The sequence below is a fragment of the Cimex lectularius genome, unplaced genomic scaffold (assembly GCF_000648675.2).
Source record: "Cimex lectularius strain Harlan isolate CLEC.00 unplaced genomic scaffold, Clec_2.1 scaffold243, whole genome shotgun sequence".
Classification (NCBI taxonomy): Eukaryota; Metazoa; Arthropoda; class Insecta; order Hemiptera; family Cimicidae; genus Cimex; species Cimex lectularius.
In genome coordinates this window covers 103,383-119,321 of record NW_019392791.1, presented here as the reverse complement: position 1 = coordinate 119,321, position 15,939 = coordinate 103,383, and the positions used below count along the sequence as shown (strand labels likewise).

Genomic DNA, 15,939 nt, shown 5'->3' with positions numbered 1-15,939 from the left:
TTTGTTTTATTAGTTTTGCTTTTACATTGTTATATTTTATATATTGCACATTTCTATATTTAAACATTTTTGTAAAATGGATTCATTCTGTAAAATATATATTATTATTTAGTCTTTGTTAGTCTATGAATATAAACTTTCTTTTCTAATATCAAAAGAAAAAAAGTTTGCTTTATAATTATCTTAACAACTTAACTCTTAACTTAGTTAATCAGTTTCAATTAAAAATGGTCAAGATTTTAAATTTTGAAATTTTTTAAAAACTTTTAATTGGCAAACAACGGATAATGAGTTACAGTGATAATTGCGTTTATCCACTTACTAGCTTGGGGGAGAGGGACTCTGTATACAATTAAGGAAATAAAATTCATCCACACAAAATATATGAACAATAGAAGCCTTTTATTTTGTACTAAACATAATCTGAGTAAACTAACATTGTTCATTCCTTCCTTTAATCATTTAGCAAATAAAAAACTTACCCGGTCTGCAGTGTGTCTAGTCGATATTTTCTCTTGTGGCCATAACAATACTGCCTTCCCATCAATTTTTAGTTCTGGATAATCGTAAATCTAGTTTCAATTTAGTGAAAAAACATTTGCTTGTTTTTGGCATTTTACTTGATCGAGTGAATCTCAGCAAGAACTGACCCCCTTGGCCCTTTGTACCCACCTATTTAATCTAAACAAAGTAATTTAACTAAGAAATTTTATTTTGTTTTTAACTATGAGAAGAAATTGGTTCAATTGTGCATTAAAAAAAGTTCATGCAATTAAGCTTAAAATGTGTAAACGTGCAATTAGGCAAAAATCCAGTCTCTACTTCTAACAAAAGAACTATTAATTAACGCTTATTTTCTGTTTCAATACCATTCTGATATATATTAATTTCAAAAACATTTGAGATAAAAACCATCAATATCACAGATAGGATTTGAATCCAGTCTTCGGAACCATGTCCTGACAATAAGCATCCACTGTGACTTCAACCTTTTTATCTTAATAATTTTTTTATGCAAATCCGTTTTGTTGTCAAAGATACTCACTCAGGAATACAGTTCCGAAGACAGTACTTAAAAGCAATGCTATTTGTTATCAGATAATTTTATCATCACTGGCCTTCTGTGCTTTAAATGGAAAATTCTTCATTGATAAATTAGTATTATCAATAACTAAGGATACAACTGCCATACTAATAAAATGTTTTAAAAACAAAATTTCGCTACCAAATTTATAAATCATTGTTAACAAGTTGTGCTCATATCACAAGTCACCAGTCAGTTGTAAAAAATAAAATATAGCTGTATAACAAGCAATAATAAAATTTATCTATCAATAGACATACAGTATATCAACATTTTGAAACCTCTTGTAATCATGATTATTGACTGGATAAATAAATAACAAAGAAAAAAATTCTGTTACAAGTCAGTTTATTAAAAGCTGATGCATACAACAGTAATAAAAAATTATAATCCTATTACTACAGTTATGCTGTAGCAGCCTCTTCTTTGATACGATCTTTCTTGAGTGTTCCCATGAAAGCAGTCTTGTCGGCCGGAGTTTGGAACCTTCCATGACCGAACTTGGACGACGTATCAATAAATTTCAGGTTGATCTTCTCCAAGGCGACCCTCTTGGTGTGGACAAGTAGAGACTAAAATAATCAAATTATTTATTAAAAATCTATTTTTAATAAAAATTGCACAGATAATATGCAAGATCTCAATACCTTTCTTAGAGTAATGACCCTTTTCTTTGGACCCATACAGCATCCCTTGATCATAACAAAATCGTTGTTCACCTCACCATAGTGAGGGAAGCCTCCCATTGGTGTGATCGATTTATCGGAAAGATCATACTCAGTTGAAGCATTATTCTTAATGACCTGTTGAAAATAATTTCATTAATAACCATTTTGATGTGAAGGAGTGTCGTCCCCGGGCAACTTTAACGTGTAAAATGTGGCAACATGAAGTTCAATAAATAAATTCATTCTATTCATTAATTTCGTGGTCCGCTTGACCAATTAATACATTACAATTAATTAAGGTTTTTAGTTGAGATGAAAAAAAAGTTAATAGCACGAGCGGGATTCAAACCCACAATCTTCGGCTAGATACGCCACTGCTCTACCGCTTGAGCTATCGTGACCTCGATCCACTCGGACATCAACTTCCCATCTCAACCCCACCTTATGAGTTTTCCCTCCTTTTTGCCATTTTTCAAATGTCATGTAATCGGATTGGATTCTCGACGACAAATGAAATGGCCACGGAGAGCTTTAGTGAAGTGTACTTCATTTTAATCATTATATTCACTAATTTCATGGTCCGCTTGACCAATTAATACTTCGAATCATGCTCGTGCCATTAACTTTTTTTCATCTCAACTAAAAACCTTAATTAATTGTAGTCAATAAATAAAGTTGTAAATAAAACAAAATATCAATAAAAAGCAGAGAGAAAATGTAATAAAATAAAAAATAAGAACTGCATAAAACTTTAATTGACCACTCAAATACAACAACTTACTTTTCCATCTTTTGTGTGAAATCCTTCACCGATCCTATAGATCTTCTTGTTAATTTCAGTTCTGTGGTGATAACCTTTCTGACCAGCTCTGGCGACGGTGAACTGCACTCTACTGGGATGCCATGCTCCGATACAAGCTACCTTCCTAAGACCTTTGTGTGTTTTCCTAGGCAGTTTCTTTGTGTGCCAACGAGATGTAACACCTTTAAATTTTAACTTAACATTAATATTTCAATAGACTAATTCACCAAAAACAAACGATATAAACTGTTTACCTTTAAATCCTTTTCCTTTGGTGACTCCAATGCAGTCGATCATTTCATCAGAGGCGAACACATTAGAAACCCGGACTGGCTTTTCCAAATGGTCTTTCACCCACTGGACTTTGTCTGTAACTGTTCCTCCATTCAATTGGATTTCCATGATGTGAGCTTTCTTTTGTCGCTGTTTCATCAGTTTCATCTATTCAAAAAAATGTTGGTTAAAATTAAGACTGATAAATAAATTTAACTTAATGACAAGACAAGACTCACCTGAGTATGTGCAATGACTCTTATTACTTTGCAGTACTTGACCATTTTTGCAAAGTCCTTTTCAATCTGCTTCTTTCCTAGAGGATCAGACCATTTCTTGCTAGCTTTGGTAAAAGCGGCTTTCTTGGATTTGTACCTATTAGATCAAACAGTGAACAAAAATTGGCATTTAAGTCCCAAGTACAGGTAAATACGGTCCTCTCCCACCAGTACTTGTTCTGGTAGCTAGCAATGCAAGATCACAATACAGGAAAGTATTGAAATTCAATATGTAACCCTATTTACTGGCAACCACAATACTGTTTTTGCCTAACTTTGGTTTCAATACTCTACAGACTATTGAAGTTTATATAGAGTTTCATATGAAAGTCAAAACAGTCGAGTATTAAACAGCAATTAAGAGTTTGACGAACCCTTTAAAGCGCTACCAGTAAGACTAGCCAAGCCCTCGTGATTTATTCAGAGGAGGACTGTACGCATAAATTAACAACAAATATTTAACCGAAACGAGAATTTCAGATAAGCCTATTACATACTGTACAAGAAAATGCTTACCAGTTCTTGTAAAATCTCCTTTTGCATTCTTCACCAATGTGTTCAGCCCAGACAGTGACAAGGCCTCTGAGACCGTTGGGAGTTTCGATATAGCCAACTGCTCCAACGACCATCATCGGTGGAGTCTCAAGGATCGTTACACCCTCCACAATTTCCTTTTTATTTATCTCTACAAATGTTAAACGTAATTTTAGAACAAACGAAATAAGAATAAGGCAAATTGTAAATTACAAAAAACTTGAAAGTTACACTTACTTGAACCAGGCCGATCAGCTTCCCTCACAACGTGAGTCATACCGGCTTTGTAACCGATGAAAGCGGTTAAGTGAACCGGCTTAGAAGGGTCATCCTTAGGGAAAGCCTTAACCTTTCCTCTATGTCGAGAAGACCTCTTCTTTGGGTAGAATCCCATCGACCCATGACGAGGTGCACTAAATTTACGATGAGACTAAAACATAAAATGAAATGCTAAAGCATGTAGGGGGCTATTTCCAGCATGTTATGGTAACCATTAAAATGCAGTCTTCTATAACCCTTAGCACATTGTTATTAACCCACCTATGCCATTTGAAATGGTTCCCCCCCAATGAACTCAAAATGGAAAATATGTTAACTAACATCAGCAATGTGATTTTATTCTATCTGTTGTAGTGTTCTAATAAGAATGTGCAGTTAAAAATTCCATCTATAATAATTTTCCACTGATGGACAAATTTAATGCCTACTCAATTAATTTAACTTAATTACTTAACCTTAATTATGACCTATTGTAGTCAAAACAATAATGTTTCAATTTCTTCCAGGACTGTAAGAGGGCTAAATGAAAATAATCTCAAGGCCCGAAGGCTCAGGGACTCTTCTTACCACAGCTCAGAAAATGACCAGGCTTCGATTCGTACATAGCATGCCAATTGGATATTGGAAGAGATTGAGGATGATTCTCTTTATAGATGAGCAAAGAGTTGGCCACAAATCTTCAGATGGGCAAAATTTCATACGGAGATGCTCAGGAGAAAGTTAAGCCCCATCTGTATGGTTAGTTACTTTGGTAGCATTCCATGGTGGGTGATTGATGTTCTGGGGTGACGTTTCCATGGATGCCTATACCAAACTGGTTGTATGAGGAAGATCTCGAACATCACAGAAGTATTTGCAAAACCATAAAAAAACATATGGAGCCATTGGCCTCTCATATCTGTGAGATGTTTACTAAAGCATTATAATTTCACGCCCCATAGAGCACATATTCTGGATGATTGCCTGAATGAGGTTGGTATTGAGTGCTTGATGTGGCCAGCTCGAAGTCCATATTTCAACTCAATCGAACCCATATACTTATGCGACGAGTACGACGGAGAAACACCGGTTCTAACACCCTGGAAGTTGGAAAAGGCTGTTCTTGATGAATGGGAAAGAATACCTCAGGATTTTACAGAAAGAAATCTTTTTCCAAGAAATGCAAAGGCGTTTAACAGACGTGATACGTGTCAGAGGTGGATACACCTCATTATTAAAGAGAACAAAAACTTTTTCTTTATTTTTGTTTTTTGTGCTTTATTCGTTTTTTTTTTGTTTTTTTTTTTGAATTAGGTAATTAACATTTTCTGTTTAAGCGTCTCATTTTTACCAACAAACTTATTTTTGGTATGCAAAATATGAATGAACCTAAATTCATTAAAACTTAAGCGTGGTGGGTTTATTTTGCCCATCAGGGTATATTATACACACACAGCAAAGACTTATGCAATTCAAATTGAATTTGAATAAAACTGCATGAGACTAGAGAGAGAATGAACAACGTGGCGTTGTAGGTTATGTTCTAACTGTACTTGAATTAATTTAATTAAAGACGGTTAAATAGTTTTTCCTACTGTATTAACTAAATGCAAAATTTAAAAGTAAACAATAAAATGAAAATAAACGCTATAAACATAGATGAAGAAAGATATTGACTTACCATTGCGTCCGAAAACGGATGGCCTAAACCGAAGTACAGTCAGAGAGTCGACGAACAGATTAGAGAACAGGAGAGCGATATACGATTACGATTCTATTTCAGCCGTTCTTCGATTGAGGACTATGATCGATTAATAACACAAATGCCAATCGATAATTTGAAACTCACCATTTAGAATTTTTTAAAAATAATTTTGGATGTAGATTGTTTTATTATTTAGTTGATGTAGTTAACTAATTTTTTCTAACTTGTCTATTTAAGATAGACTGTTGTAATTATATGCATGGATATAGAATGATTTATACGTGTTTATATATTTTAAACATTTCTGTTTTTAAAAAGTTTATTTTTCATTGTTAGATTAAAGCTATTGTTGTATGGACATTTTTTGAAGAGATTTTTGAAAGAAATCGACGTGCATACGTGTTCAAAGTATTAGAATCGATATTTTTCCCTCCGTCAAGGCTATCCCCACTTTGAAAAAATGGGAAAGTACTCCTCTAGGTTTATTGCTCCTGTTGAGTGAGAAAGGCGAAAGCTCTCAGTGAAAGTTGAGAGTTCGAAAGAGTCGGGTCGTCTTGACATCTAGAAAATATTGTTGGAAAAAAAAACGAACTAGCTCTACATAACGAATAACAATGTCTTGCCCGTTTTTGAGTAAGTTTTCTGCAAATTACATAAAAACTTATTGGTTCCACTTGATGAAAATGTACGGCCAGAATTGTCCGGTCTTTTCTCACAGATCGAGTGTCACCTACTCGGGAGATGTAGCCAAGTGTCCGTTTCTGGCGAAGAGCCAGGAGTCCTTGGTCAAAGAGGCGAACCCCGCCATGCAAGAGGACGTGATAAATTTGGCCAAGGATGATAAAAAAACGGAGCCCGCCGAGCCGTTCCCGTACCAGAATTTTTTCCACGATCAGATCATGAAGAAGAAGAAGGACCATTCTTACAGGGTGTTCAAAAAGATCAATAGAAACGCCACCTGTTTCCCCAAGGCTACGGAGTCCACTTGGGGCGAGAGGCTGATCACTGTATGGTGTGCTAATGATTACTTGGGCATGTCTTGTCATCCGAGGGTGAAAGAGGCTGTTCGCAATGCGGTCGATACATTTGGTGCGGGTGCTGGTGGGACGAGGAACATCTCTGGCAATTCTGTCCTACATGAGACCTTGGAGAATAATCTTGCCGTTCTTCATAAAAAGGAACGAGCTCTTCTTTTCACTTCTTGTTTTGTCGCGAATGATTCCACATTATTCACATTAGGGAAAACTATCCCAAATCTGCATTTCTTTTCCGACGAAGGCAATCATGCATCTATGATTCAAGGCATAAGAAACAGCAGGTCTCCTAAATTCATATTCCGCCACAACGATTCATCTCATTTGAACGAACAACTGCAGAAAGTAGATAAATCCGTGCCCAAAATCGTTGCGTTTGAGACAGTTCATTCCATGACTGGTGCGATCTGCCCTTTGAAAGAATTATGCAATATCACTCACGATCATGGTGGTTTGACTTTTATCGATGAAGTTCATGCAGTTGGCTTGTATGGAGAGAACGGGGCTGGTATAGGAGAAAGGGACAATCTCCTTGATGAAATGGATATTATTTCTGGCACTCTTGGAAAAGCGTTTGGAAATATTGGAGGCTATGTTGCCTCTTCGGAAAAACTAATAGACATGATTAGAAGCTATGCCGCTGGATTTATCTTTACTACTTCTTTACCTCCTACAGTTTTGGCAGGGGCAATAGCCTCGATTTCAATTTTGTCTTCAGATGAAGGAAGGCAGCTGAGAGCGAAGCACAAGGAAAATGTTGACTACCTGAGAAATAGGCTGGTGGAGCAGGGCTTTCCAGTTGAAATGACAAGCTCTCATATTATCCCGATCCACATCGGAGACCCATACATCTGCTCAAAGCTCTCTGACACTTTGCTCAGACAGAAAGGTCACTATGTCCAAGCGATAAATTATCCCACCGTGCCGAAAGGCGAAGAGAAACTCAGGCTCGCTCCAACACCGTTCCATTCCCAAAACATGATAGACAATTTTGTCAAAGATCTAGCTGAAATATGGCACCAGCTCGGGCTGTTTCATGTGTCATGCGATCATTGCAATAGGAGCCTGAGGCGGTCTTGTAGAGAAGAAGTGTGTACTCTTCCAGACTGCCCTCAGACATTATTTGTTCAGTAAATTTACATAAGGTACAAAATAATTAATATATATAATATTATAGTATTAATTGTAATACCTGACGACTACTGTTTTTTCCTCCAAAATATTGTATAATGTGATTACATCAATTGTTACCTTGTACTAGTAATTTAGTTTTATTTTGATTTGCTGATCATTATATCCTATCTAAAGGTTTGAACTTAACCTTGTTAAACAATAATTATAAAATAATTGTTTGTATGTTTGATTTCCTGGATATCATAACTTAATAGGGCAATATATCTGCAGATATATAAATAAAATGTATAGCCCTATTAAGTTATATCCAAAAATGCAACATAATAGCCTCTTAAATGTTTTCCATTTACTACTTACTACATTATCAGTAATTAATATAATTATTATGTTCAGAGTTCTTAATTTTATCCAGTCATTTTGAATTTTAGCACAAGCAGTTCAATTTATAATAATTAATATAATATTGATTGATTTGTACTTACTTGATACACAAATTATTTACATTTATGTTCAAGTAATTTTAAAATGTGACCAGCCATTTCCATAAAAAGTTCATAAATGAGATGAGTTGAATATTGCAAATCCTTTGGTACTGTATATTTGTGTAATATGGTTAAAAAAAATCACTATTGATAATTTAACGTATTCCAAATCATTAATTAATAAATGCTTAACAATTTGATGAAATGTATAAATTTTGAGTTTTGAGATATTTGTTCTGTATTTGTGAGGCCAAAAAAATATTTATTACATTATTATTACATATATTTTTATATATATGAACTCACTAAGAAAATATTTAAACGTATTTACTTTAACATATTTAAAGTAAATATATTGTATGATTTTGATACAATATGAAGAATAATGGGTGTTTCTTCTGGCTGTTAGTTATGTTCAAGCCTTAAACTCACTGCCTTTCTGTTCCACAATGTTGTTAATATATGCCAAAATGTTTCCTCCAAGAAACTGTTGGTACTTATTTAGTTACCATTATTGTTTGATGGTTGTGGTGCATTAGTATTACGGTGATGGCCATTAAATATATTGTTGAATTCATATGGATATATTTTATTATTATTGTTGTTATTGTTGTAGTTGCTTTAAGAAAAGTTAACGTATAATAAAATAACATTACCCAACAATGTATGTAATATTCATTGTGTAATTGCCTTTTCCATGAATCAATAGTTGTGTTAATTTCTTTTTTGTTTGGATTGCAAAATCAATCTGGAACAATTGGAATATTTGAAAAACTGAGGATCCAGGTGCAATCAATCAAAAAGCTCTTAAAAATACATTTGTATTTTTGTGACCTCATAGAAAACCCAAATAGTACACCTTGGAAATAAGCCCAACAGTACTGAGATCTCTTATCTTATTATTATTAATGTTAATAAAATTGATTAATATTGAAATAATTAATTAAAATGGTTATTTAATAAATGATTGATGTTAGCAATAAAAAATAAAACTTTTTTTTAAAGTATACAATAATCGAGAAATTTTATAATAATAAGTAAAAACTGAAGATGAAAAATTTGGTTTAACAGAAGGAAGTAATTTCATCACTTATCTTTTCATGGTAAATCACTATTTATGAGATATATGTTATAATTAAACAATGATTTGATTTATTGTTTAATACAAATTGGCAAATCAGTAACAGTAAAATGTCTTCATTCTTTCAAAATTCTTGTAACTTGGTCCAAAAGCTAGGCTGCTATCAGGAGAGCATTAATTGCATTTGTAAGCAATTGCAATTTTTTCTGACATTTAAGATCTTGGTGATGGGATATTACCGTTTAGTCTTGATGTCGTATTTTTTAAACCTGCTGAGTTGCTGGCTTTGCAGAGGCTGTGCATCATACCTTTTGGTACACCTCCTCACCAAAGAGGACTGTCCGCAAAACACAAGTGTGATAGTCTTTTTCCTGGCATAAAAATTCTTATTCTTATATTTTCGTTTCAATTAAGACTTATAAATATTTTCTTCAGAATGACATTAAAAAGTGTTGGGGGTAATGGGTTTCTTTGTTTCACTCCTATTTGTATAAACAAGTTTCCCCGATTTTGTCTATTTTAATTCTATCTTTTGCATTTTTGTAATAGCCTTTATGACGTTAAGTTGTACGTTGTTTTTCAAGTGCTGCGTATAGAAGTGGTGATTCATGAGGTGCGTGTTTCACAGAGGAAATGCTTTTTTTCTCAAAATCTATAAAAGCCATGTAGATCGAGAAATCAAATTCTGACGATTTTTCTATTAGTTGATTAATCACGTGAATATGATCAATTATACAAAAACCTTTCCGGAAACGTGCTTTTTCGGGGAGTAAGATGATCCTTATGCGGTTTAGAATTAACTTGAAGAATGCCCTACTAATGGTGAAAGCTCAAACTAATTAAGATTTTTGGGTCTAAAGTTTTTTTACTTCGTTCAAATTTCTCTTTTTGTGCATTAAGACAATGAGATATGTTCCATGACTTAAGCATTTCTTAATTTTCTAAACCTTGGTTGAAAAGCTTTGCTCAGATTTTCTTCATTGGCTCCCACGTAATTTTAATAATTTCGTTCGTATTAGCGTCATTACCCAGGGTCTTAACGATTTTATGACTATGTCATCTGCTGTTGTAAATTCCGGAGTGCTTTGAATATTTATTTGTATCTTTTAACTGTTACTTTTTTTCTTGGCTGGCATAAAAATCTCTATAATATGACGTTAGAGAATTTCTCTCGTTCATTCTCTTTTCCGCCCATTTTTTTTATATGTTTTCTAGTAGAGTTAGAGTTTTCTATTGCCAGTGGTACTAATTTGTTGTTGTAGTACTCTTTATCCTTCTTGATGTGCCTTACTAACTTGCGTAGGGCATTTAACTCTTTTTTTTTAAATCTTAGTTGGTCTTATTCTAACTCTCATCAGGCTTTTTTTCTTATCAGTTCCATAGAGTATTTTGGTACAGCGGACTTGATTTTTTTGACCTTTTTGACGCCGCGTAAAGAATTTTTTATTATTCTTTCGATCTTGTCATATAAACCTTGAACCGAAGTACATTCTTCCCGGTCAATCTTCTCTATTCTTAACTTTTATGTTTTAACTTTTATTTAAATTTTGTATTTTTTAAGAAGTTTTTTCACTGTAAATAAAGAGACGGGCATTCCAGTTGCGCTTTGGTCTCGATATAGATGCCTTTCCCGACAGTTCCATTTTTATTTTTTATTGTATTTTATTGTTCATTGAATCTATGTAGAAATTGAATCCTTTTATTATAGAATGTTTAAAACGCATATTATAAATGCTTTCGTACATTTTTTTATGAATACTGGAAATTTTTCAAATTCTAGAAATATAGAAGCAAAAGAGAGAGAGAGAGAGTGCTGTGGTACTATTCCCTATAAATTTACACATATACTGTACTCCACGGAGATTGAAACTTGTCACAAAATTTATAACGTTTAATTTAACAATCAAGCAACGCCTATTGTGCATTTGTAAGAAATATTACGTACGAAAAAATAAAAATACGTTACATTCCACATAGAATTGCAAACTCGGCCACATTAATTTTTTATGAATTCGTTCATTAAAATTGAATGAGTACGGCTAAAAAGGATGTCAGGCCCATGGACAATTTGCAAGTCACTCTGCTGCTAGTTCACGTGATGTCAGTTCGCTCCCATTAATTCTTACTTTTAAAAAGAATGTTATTTGAATCAAATCTGCCTTTTAGGTACAAAAAAAAGCATTTTGCAAGTCTTAATATCTGCATTAAAATGTGACAGTCGTGTTGAAAGTCAAAACTATCATAGTTAATCAATCATAATTAACTGCAACTCTTTATATTCATTTTGATTTAATTTGATTAAATTTCTAAAAATTCTCATTAATTTCATTTAAATCGACTTAAAAATTGTCTTACGTTGAGAAATTTGGCTTTCAAAATAGTTGGTCTTTTCGAGAAAAACAGCCTTCAAAAGAAATTTCCCAAATAAAATGTCATCTTTTAAGATAACAAAATCTGATTTTGCGAAATTCATTTTCCATTTTCAACGAAGTTGTTACCAGGTTTGACTGATCTATTTAAAATCGAAGGGCACCGTTCTAATTGCCTTCATCGGATTTAGTTCAAGGTAAATTGTTAAGAAATTCCGGTGTATCCGCGAAATCCTTTAACAGGGAAAATAATTAGGTCGTGTATGAAAGGTTCTGAAGGAAGCACAGACGAATGAAGAATGCATTGTTTGACAGATATCTATCATTGTGGTCCGCCTACTCTTGCTGACCAGAACGATAGGTAACTATCAAACAATCCTGCAGGGAAGACATCTCACAAACGAAGAATTGCGGATGTAAATTTCAACATTGAAATGATACGCTTACGAACGAGATTGTTCCCTCACGTTTCGTCTCATGATTTGGTCATTTTATGTTCAAAAGGCGGAATTAAAAATAAAAATGTTTTTACAGATTGTTCGGCCCGAAAGAACAGAATGTCAAAATAAAAATGTCTTTCAAGCAGGATTTTGTTGTTAATATGTTTTAATTATTTAGAATGATCATATTTGTTAAAAACATATGAATTATATTACGTATATAATTCGGATTTAACTCAATAATTATTGCCAGAAAAATATCACTTATTAGTTACATAGGGAGTAATGTATGCCCGGATTTGTATGCAATTTTTCTTATTAGTTTTCATAACTTAGGACGTTTAATGGAGAGTCTATGTGGACTCCAGATCCCACATATTTTTATTTTATTCCATCTTTTTTCTATAAATTTGCCCCTGTATATTCGACCATATCCAGTGTTAACACACAACCATGGTGATCAGATATTTATCCGAATCATACCTATGTGGTACAATGGTTCAAATTTTATTCGACATATTTGAAGAGTACGCAAATTTGAAATATTTTTCATTACTTACAAAAATAAACTGAAGGCAACTGAAAACATGTCAGGAAAAAGGCAAGAGCCTAAAATTTGATTCGGATTTCCATTAACTATCTAAAAATAAAACTTAAACAAACCGACACAATAGAATTCTCTTGAAATGATCGGCATCTCATTTGTGGTCCCCATTTCCAAAACTTTTGGGTGCAGGTTTTTGCCTTTCCTAAAAAATTCTGGAAATAGGAGCTGTTTGAAACGAATGAAATAATCGGTCAATCCTCTTTCAACCTAGTAAACCTATAAAAATGCCGAAATTGGTAACTTTAACAGGAAAGAAATTGTGATCTATTCGACCATCGCTCGTGATGGACTGATAAGTTGTAATAGCATAGATTATCTTCAATATTCCTATTTAAAAATTTAATAACAATAATGATAATTTTTAATCTGCGACCTTTTGCTAATTTATTAAATTGTCCCATCTGAATATTTAAAAGATTATTTTATCGTCTGATAAATTTAAAATGCTGACAGCACATCGGGCCTAATCAGCATGCCTCCTACAACCCTTGCGCTTCCGTCTTGGCTTAAATCTCATTGCAATATTCATTCAAAATAATAATCCTCCGTTGAAACGGAATTTGATAATCGCCCTTTTAAGAGTTTTTGCATGCAAATTATCTGGAAAGTTGCTCACGTCCTTATGGCCGGCCGTCAGAATGCGAGAAACATTTTTAGGTCAGATAGTTGCATAACGTTTTCTTGCACAAAATCAAAAGGAGTAATAAATTATTACTAGGAAAAATACACTGATGGGCAAACTAAATGCACCACCATTAAATTTTAATGTATTATTCATATTTTCATACATACCAAAAATAAGATTGGTTGTAAAAATGAGATATTTAGAAAAAAATTAAGTAATTGTGTGTTTCTTAGTGACCTGTTGTTTCATAATTTGTTGAAGTCATGAGGAGCGGTCAAGAATGAGATAGTTTAGAAAAACACCTTTTCATTTTTTCCCAACGTTTCGACCTTTATTCGGGTCATCTTCGGGGCCTGGTAAAAAACAATTATTTCCAATCAACATATGTTTTGTAATTAACCCAGGCCCTGAAGATCACCGAATAAAGGTCGAAACGTCGGCAAAAAAATAAAAAATGTGTTTTTCTATACTACCTCATTCTTGACCGCTCCTCACGACTTCAACAAATTATTAAGTAAGAACAAAAATAAATAAATGAAAAGATAAATAAATAAATTAAATTAAAAAACAATTTGTGTCTTTTAAATCTGAGTGTTTCCACCTCTGGCACGAATAACGTCCGTTAAACGCCTTTGCATTCCTTGAAAAAGATTTCTTTCTGTAAAACCCTGAGGAATTCTTCCCCATTCATCAAGAACAGCTGTTTCCAACTTTTCTAGGGTGCTAGGGCCTGGGTTTTACAGTCATACTCGTCGTTTAAGTTGGTTCCAAATGTGTTCGATTGTTTTCAAATCCGGACTTTGAGCTGGCCACACAATACAACAAAATTCTTGCAGCAATTAAAACAAATCGAACTATACTACAAGACTTAGAGACCCCAATTAACCTTCTGAATTTTACAAAAATTACCGTAGAAAGAAAAACTAACAATATAAAAATCCATTCGAATAATAGAACAAGACGAGGATTAATTAATGGACTCGGCACTATTATAAATAACGGGTAACAGACTATGATGACGGCAAACATTTCAACACAGTTTTAAGTCACATATAGGAAAATCAACTAAATATCCAAAACCAATTAATCGCGCAATATTCCGTCAGTAACAAAATCTCCACAAGATATACCCTTGAATCCTTTAATTCCTGTAAATCCATAAGAATATTAATGAAGAAAATACAGGTTCAATTTTATATTGTATTGTATGATGATAATCATTGTATTAATTATTATTTTTATAATTATATATTGTATGCTTAAGTTTGAAATTTGTCGAAATAAAATAAATAGCATGAATTCAAAAGAGGTTAAAACAGATTCGAATATGGAAGAAATCGAATTAAATCAAATTAACGTTTTATAATCATGTATTAAATAAAATTAAATAGACTGTTTTATAATCATATATTATTGAATTATATTGTATTATGAATATGACTTGAATCATGGAATGTATGTAATGAAGGTAATATGTTAGCTTAGTGATATAGTGTATGGTAATATTGTAATAGGGAATCCAGGAGGAAGTTTATTTTTTTAAAAGGGGAGGTGTTACTCGCTTGACCCTTATCTGTTGCAACCCTTCACATTCCTCCCTTATCACACCTGCACGTGTTCACTTCCAAGAAACTCCTCCTTCATTACATCCCCAAGCCTTTGCTAATATTAATATTTTTTATTCAATCCGTCTCGGGCTTTCATCGCATATAGACCGAAGATTCCCTAATTGGAAGTGGTTTTTCCAGTTTTGTATTTCCTTGCTGTGTAATAAATAGTATTCTTTTTAAAAACTAATTTAATACACGCAAAACCATAATTGGTGGTCATCCACAATATGGGCTCTATGGGTCCTAGTATTAGCCTGTATTAGCAAAAATCTCTCACTCTTTATGAAAGGTTTTCTGGTTTTTCTCCACTTTGTATTCGGAGAATGAGTTGCCAATATTTACTACTTACTTTTGGTGTAAATGCACACAAATAGGCCATTAGATTTCTTATCTTATTTTGTGGCTATGGGGATAATATTTATGTATTGAAAATTTATTCAGTATTTTTTCTTTCCTTAGTGTGCTATTATTTTCTGTTAACGTTAAAGAGGATTAACATTAATATTATTATTTGTTTTTGAGATCACATTTGTCAGTTTGTCTAAGATTGATTTTTCGTGCAAGGTTGTATGAAAGTTAAATATGTGGCTTCAATCAACTTATTAGAAAAAAAAANATATAATGTACAAATTTATTTGCTGAGAGTACCTTTCCTATTACAATTAAGATTATTCTCAACTACATTTCCTGAGAAAAGTGAACTGGAAGATTTTGGTTAGTGCAGGTCCCAGATCAAAGGAGGTATACAACAGTCCCAGGACCTTGACTGTGATCGGTCGCTGTGGCAATGCACTAACCGTTGTTGTTGATGCCAAGGATGTAATAATATTTACAAGAGATTGAAGAATTATCAAATAATTTTTACCTTACATAAAAAATGGAAAATGTTTTCATTTTTAATCAACTTTCATGTTCTAAGAAAAGACAGAAAATTATATAAACATTTTTTATGTGC

The 15,939-nt window shown here is 33.2% G+C and overlaps 2 protein-coding genes across 3 annotated transcripts; one reads left to right on the top strand and one right to left on the bottom strand.

Annotated features, from left to right (window-relative positions):
- Nucleotides 1-1,415: 1,415 nt before the first annotated feature.
- LOC106670939 (60S ribosomal protein L3) lies at nucleotides 1,416-5,972 on the bottom strand. Its single transcript, XM_014401623.2, has 8 exons — nucleotides 5,579-5,972; nucleotides 3,877-4,069; nucleotides 3,622-3,790; nucleotides 3,067-3,202; nucleotides 2,809-2,995; nucleotides 2,534-2,736; nucleotides 1,732-1,887; nucleotides 1,416-1,656 (listed from the first exon to the last, which is right to left on the bottom strand). The coding sequence occupies exons 1-8, from the start codon at nucleotides 5,579-5,581 to the stop codon at nucleotides 1,489-1,491; spliced, it is 1,215 nt and encodes a 404-aa protein (XP_014257109.1). The 5' UTR covers nucleotides 5,582-5,972; the 3' UTR covers nucleotides 1,416-1,488.
- Nucleotides 5,973-6,072: 100 nt separating this feature from the next.
- LOC106670938 (5-aminolevulinate synthase, erythroid-specific, mitochondrial) lies at nucleotides 6,073-8,915 on the top strand. 2 transcript variants are annotated; one of them, XM_014401622.2, is made up of 2 exons: nucleotides 6,073-6,235; nucleotides 6,321-8,915. In XM_014401622.2, the coding sequence occupies exon 2, from the start codon at nucleotides 6,409-6,411 to the stop codon at nucleotides 7,768-7,770; it is 1,362 nt and encodes a 453-aa protein (XP_014257108.1). In that variant the 5' UTR covers nucleotides 6,073-6,235; nucleotides 6,321-6,408; the 3' UTR covers nucleotides 7,771-8,915. The 2 variants fall into 2 exon arrangements, with proteins under 2 accessions (XP_014257108.1, XP_014257107.1); XM_014401621.2 differs by having other exon boundaries at nucleotides 6,073-8,915.
- Nucleotides 8,916-15,939: the final 7,024 nt, after the last annotated feature.

Coding starts and splice junctions, on each gene's coding strand:
- LOC106670939 (XM_014401623.2), bottom strand. Junction 3,791..3,876: donor AGCTGATCGGCCTGGTTCAA/GTAAGTGTAACT, acceptor TAACATTTGTAG/AGATAAATAAAAAGGAAATT. Junction 2,737..2,808: donor CAAAGGAAAAGGATTTAAAG/GTAAACAGTTTA, acceptor TAAAATTTAAAG/GTGTTACATCTCGTTGGCAC.
- LOC106670938 (XM_014401621.2), top strand. CDS start 6,217: ATGTCTTGCCCGTTTTTGAGTAAGTTTTCTGCAAATTACATAAAAACT.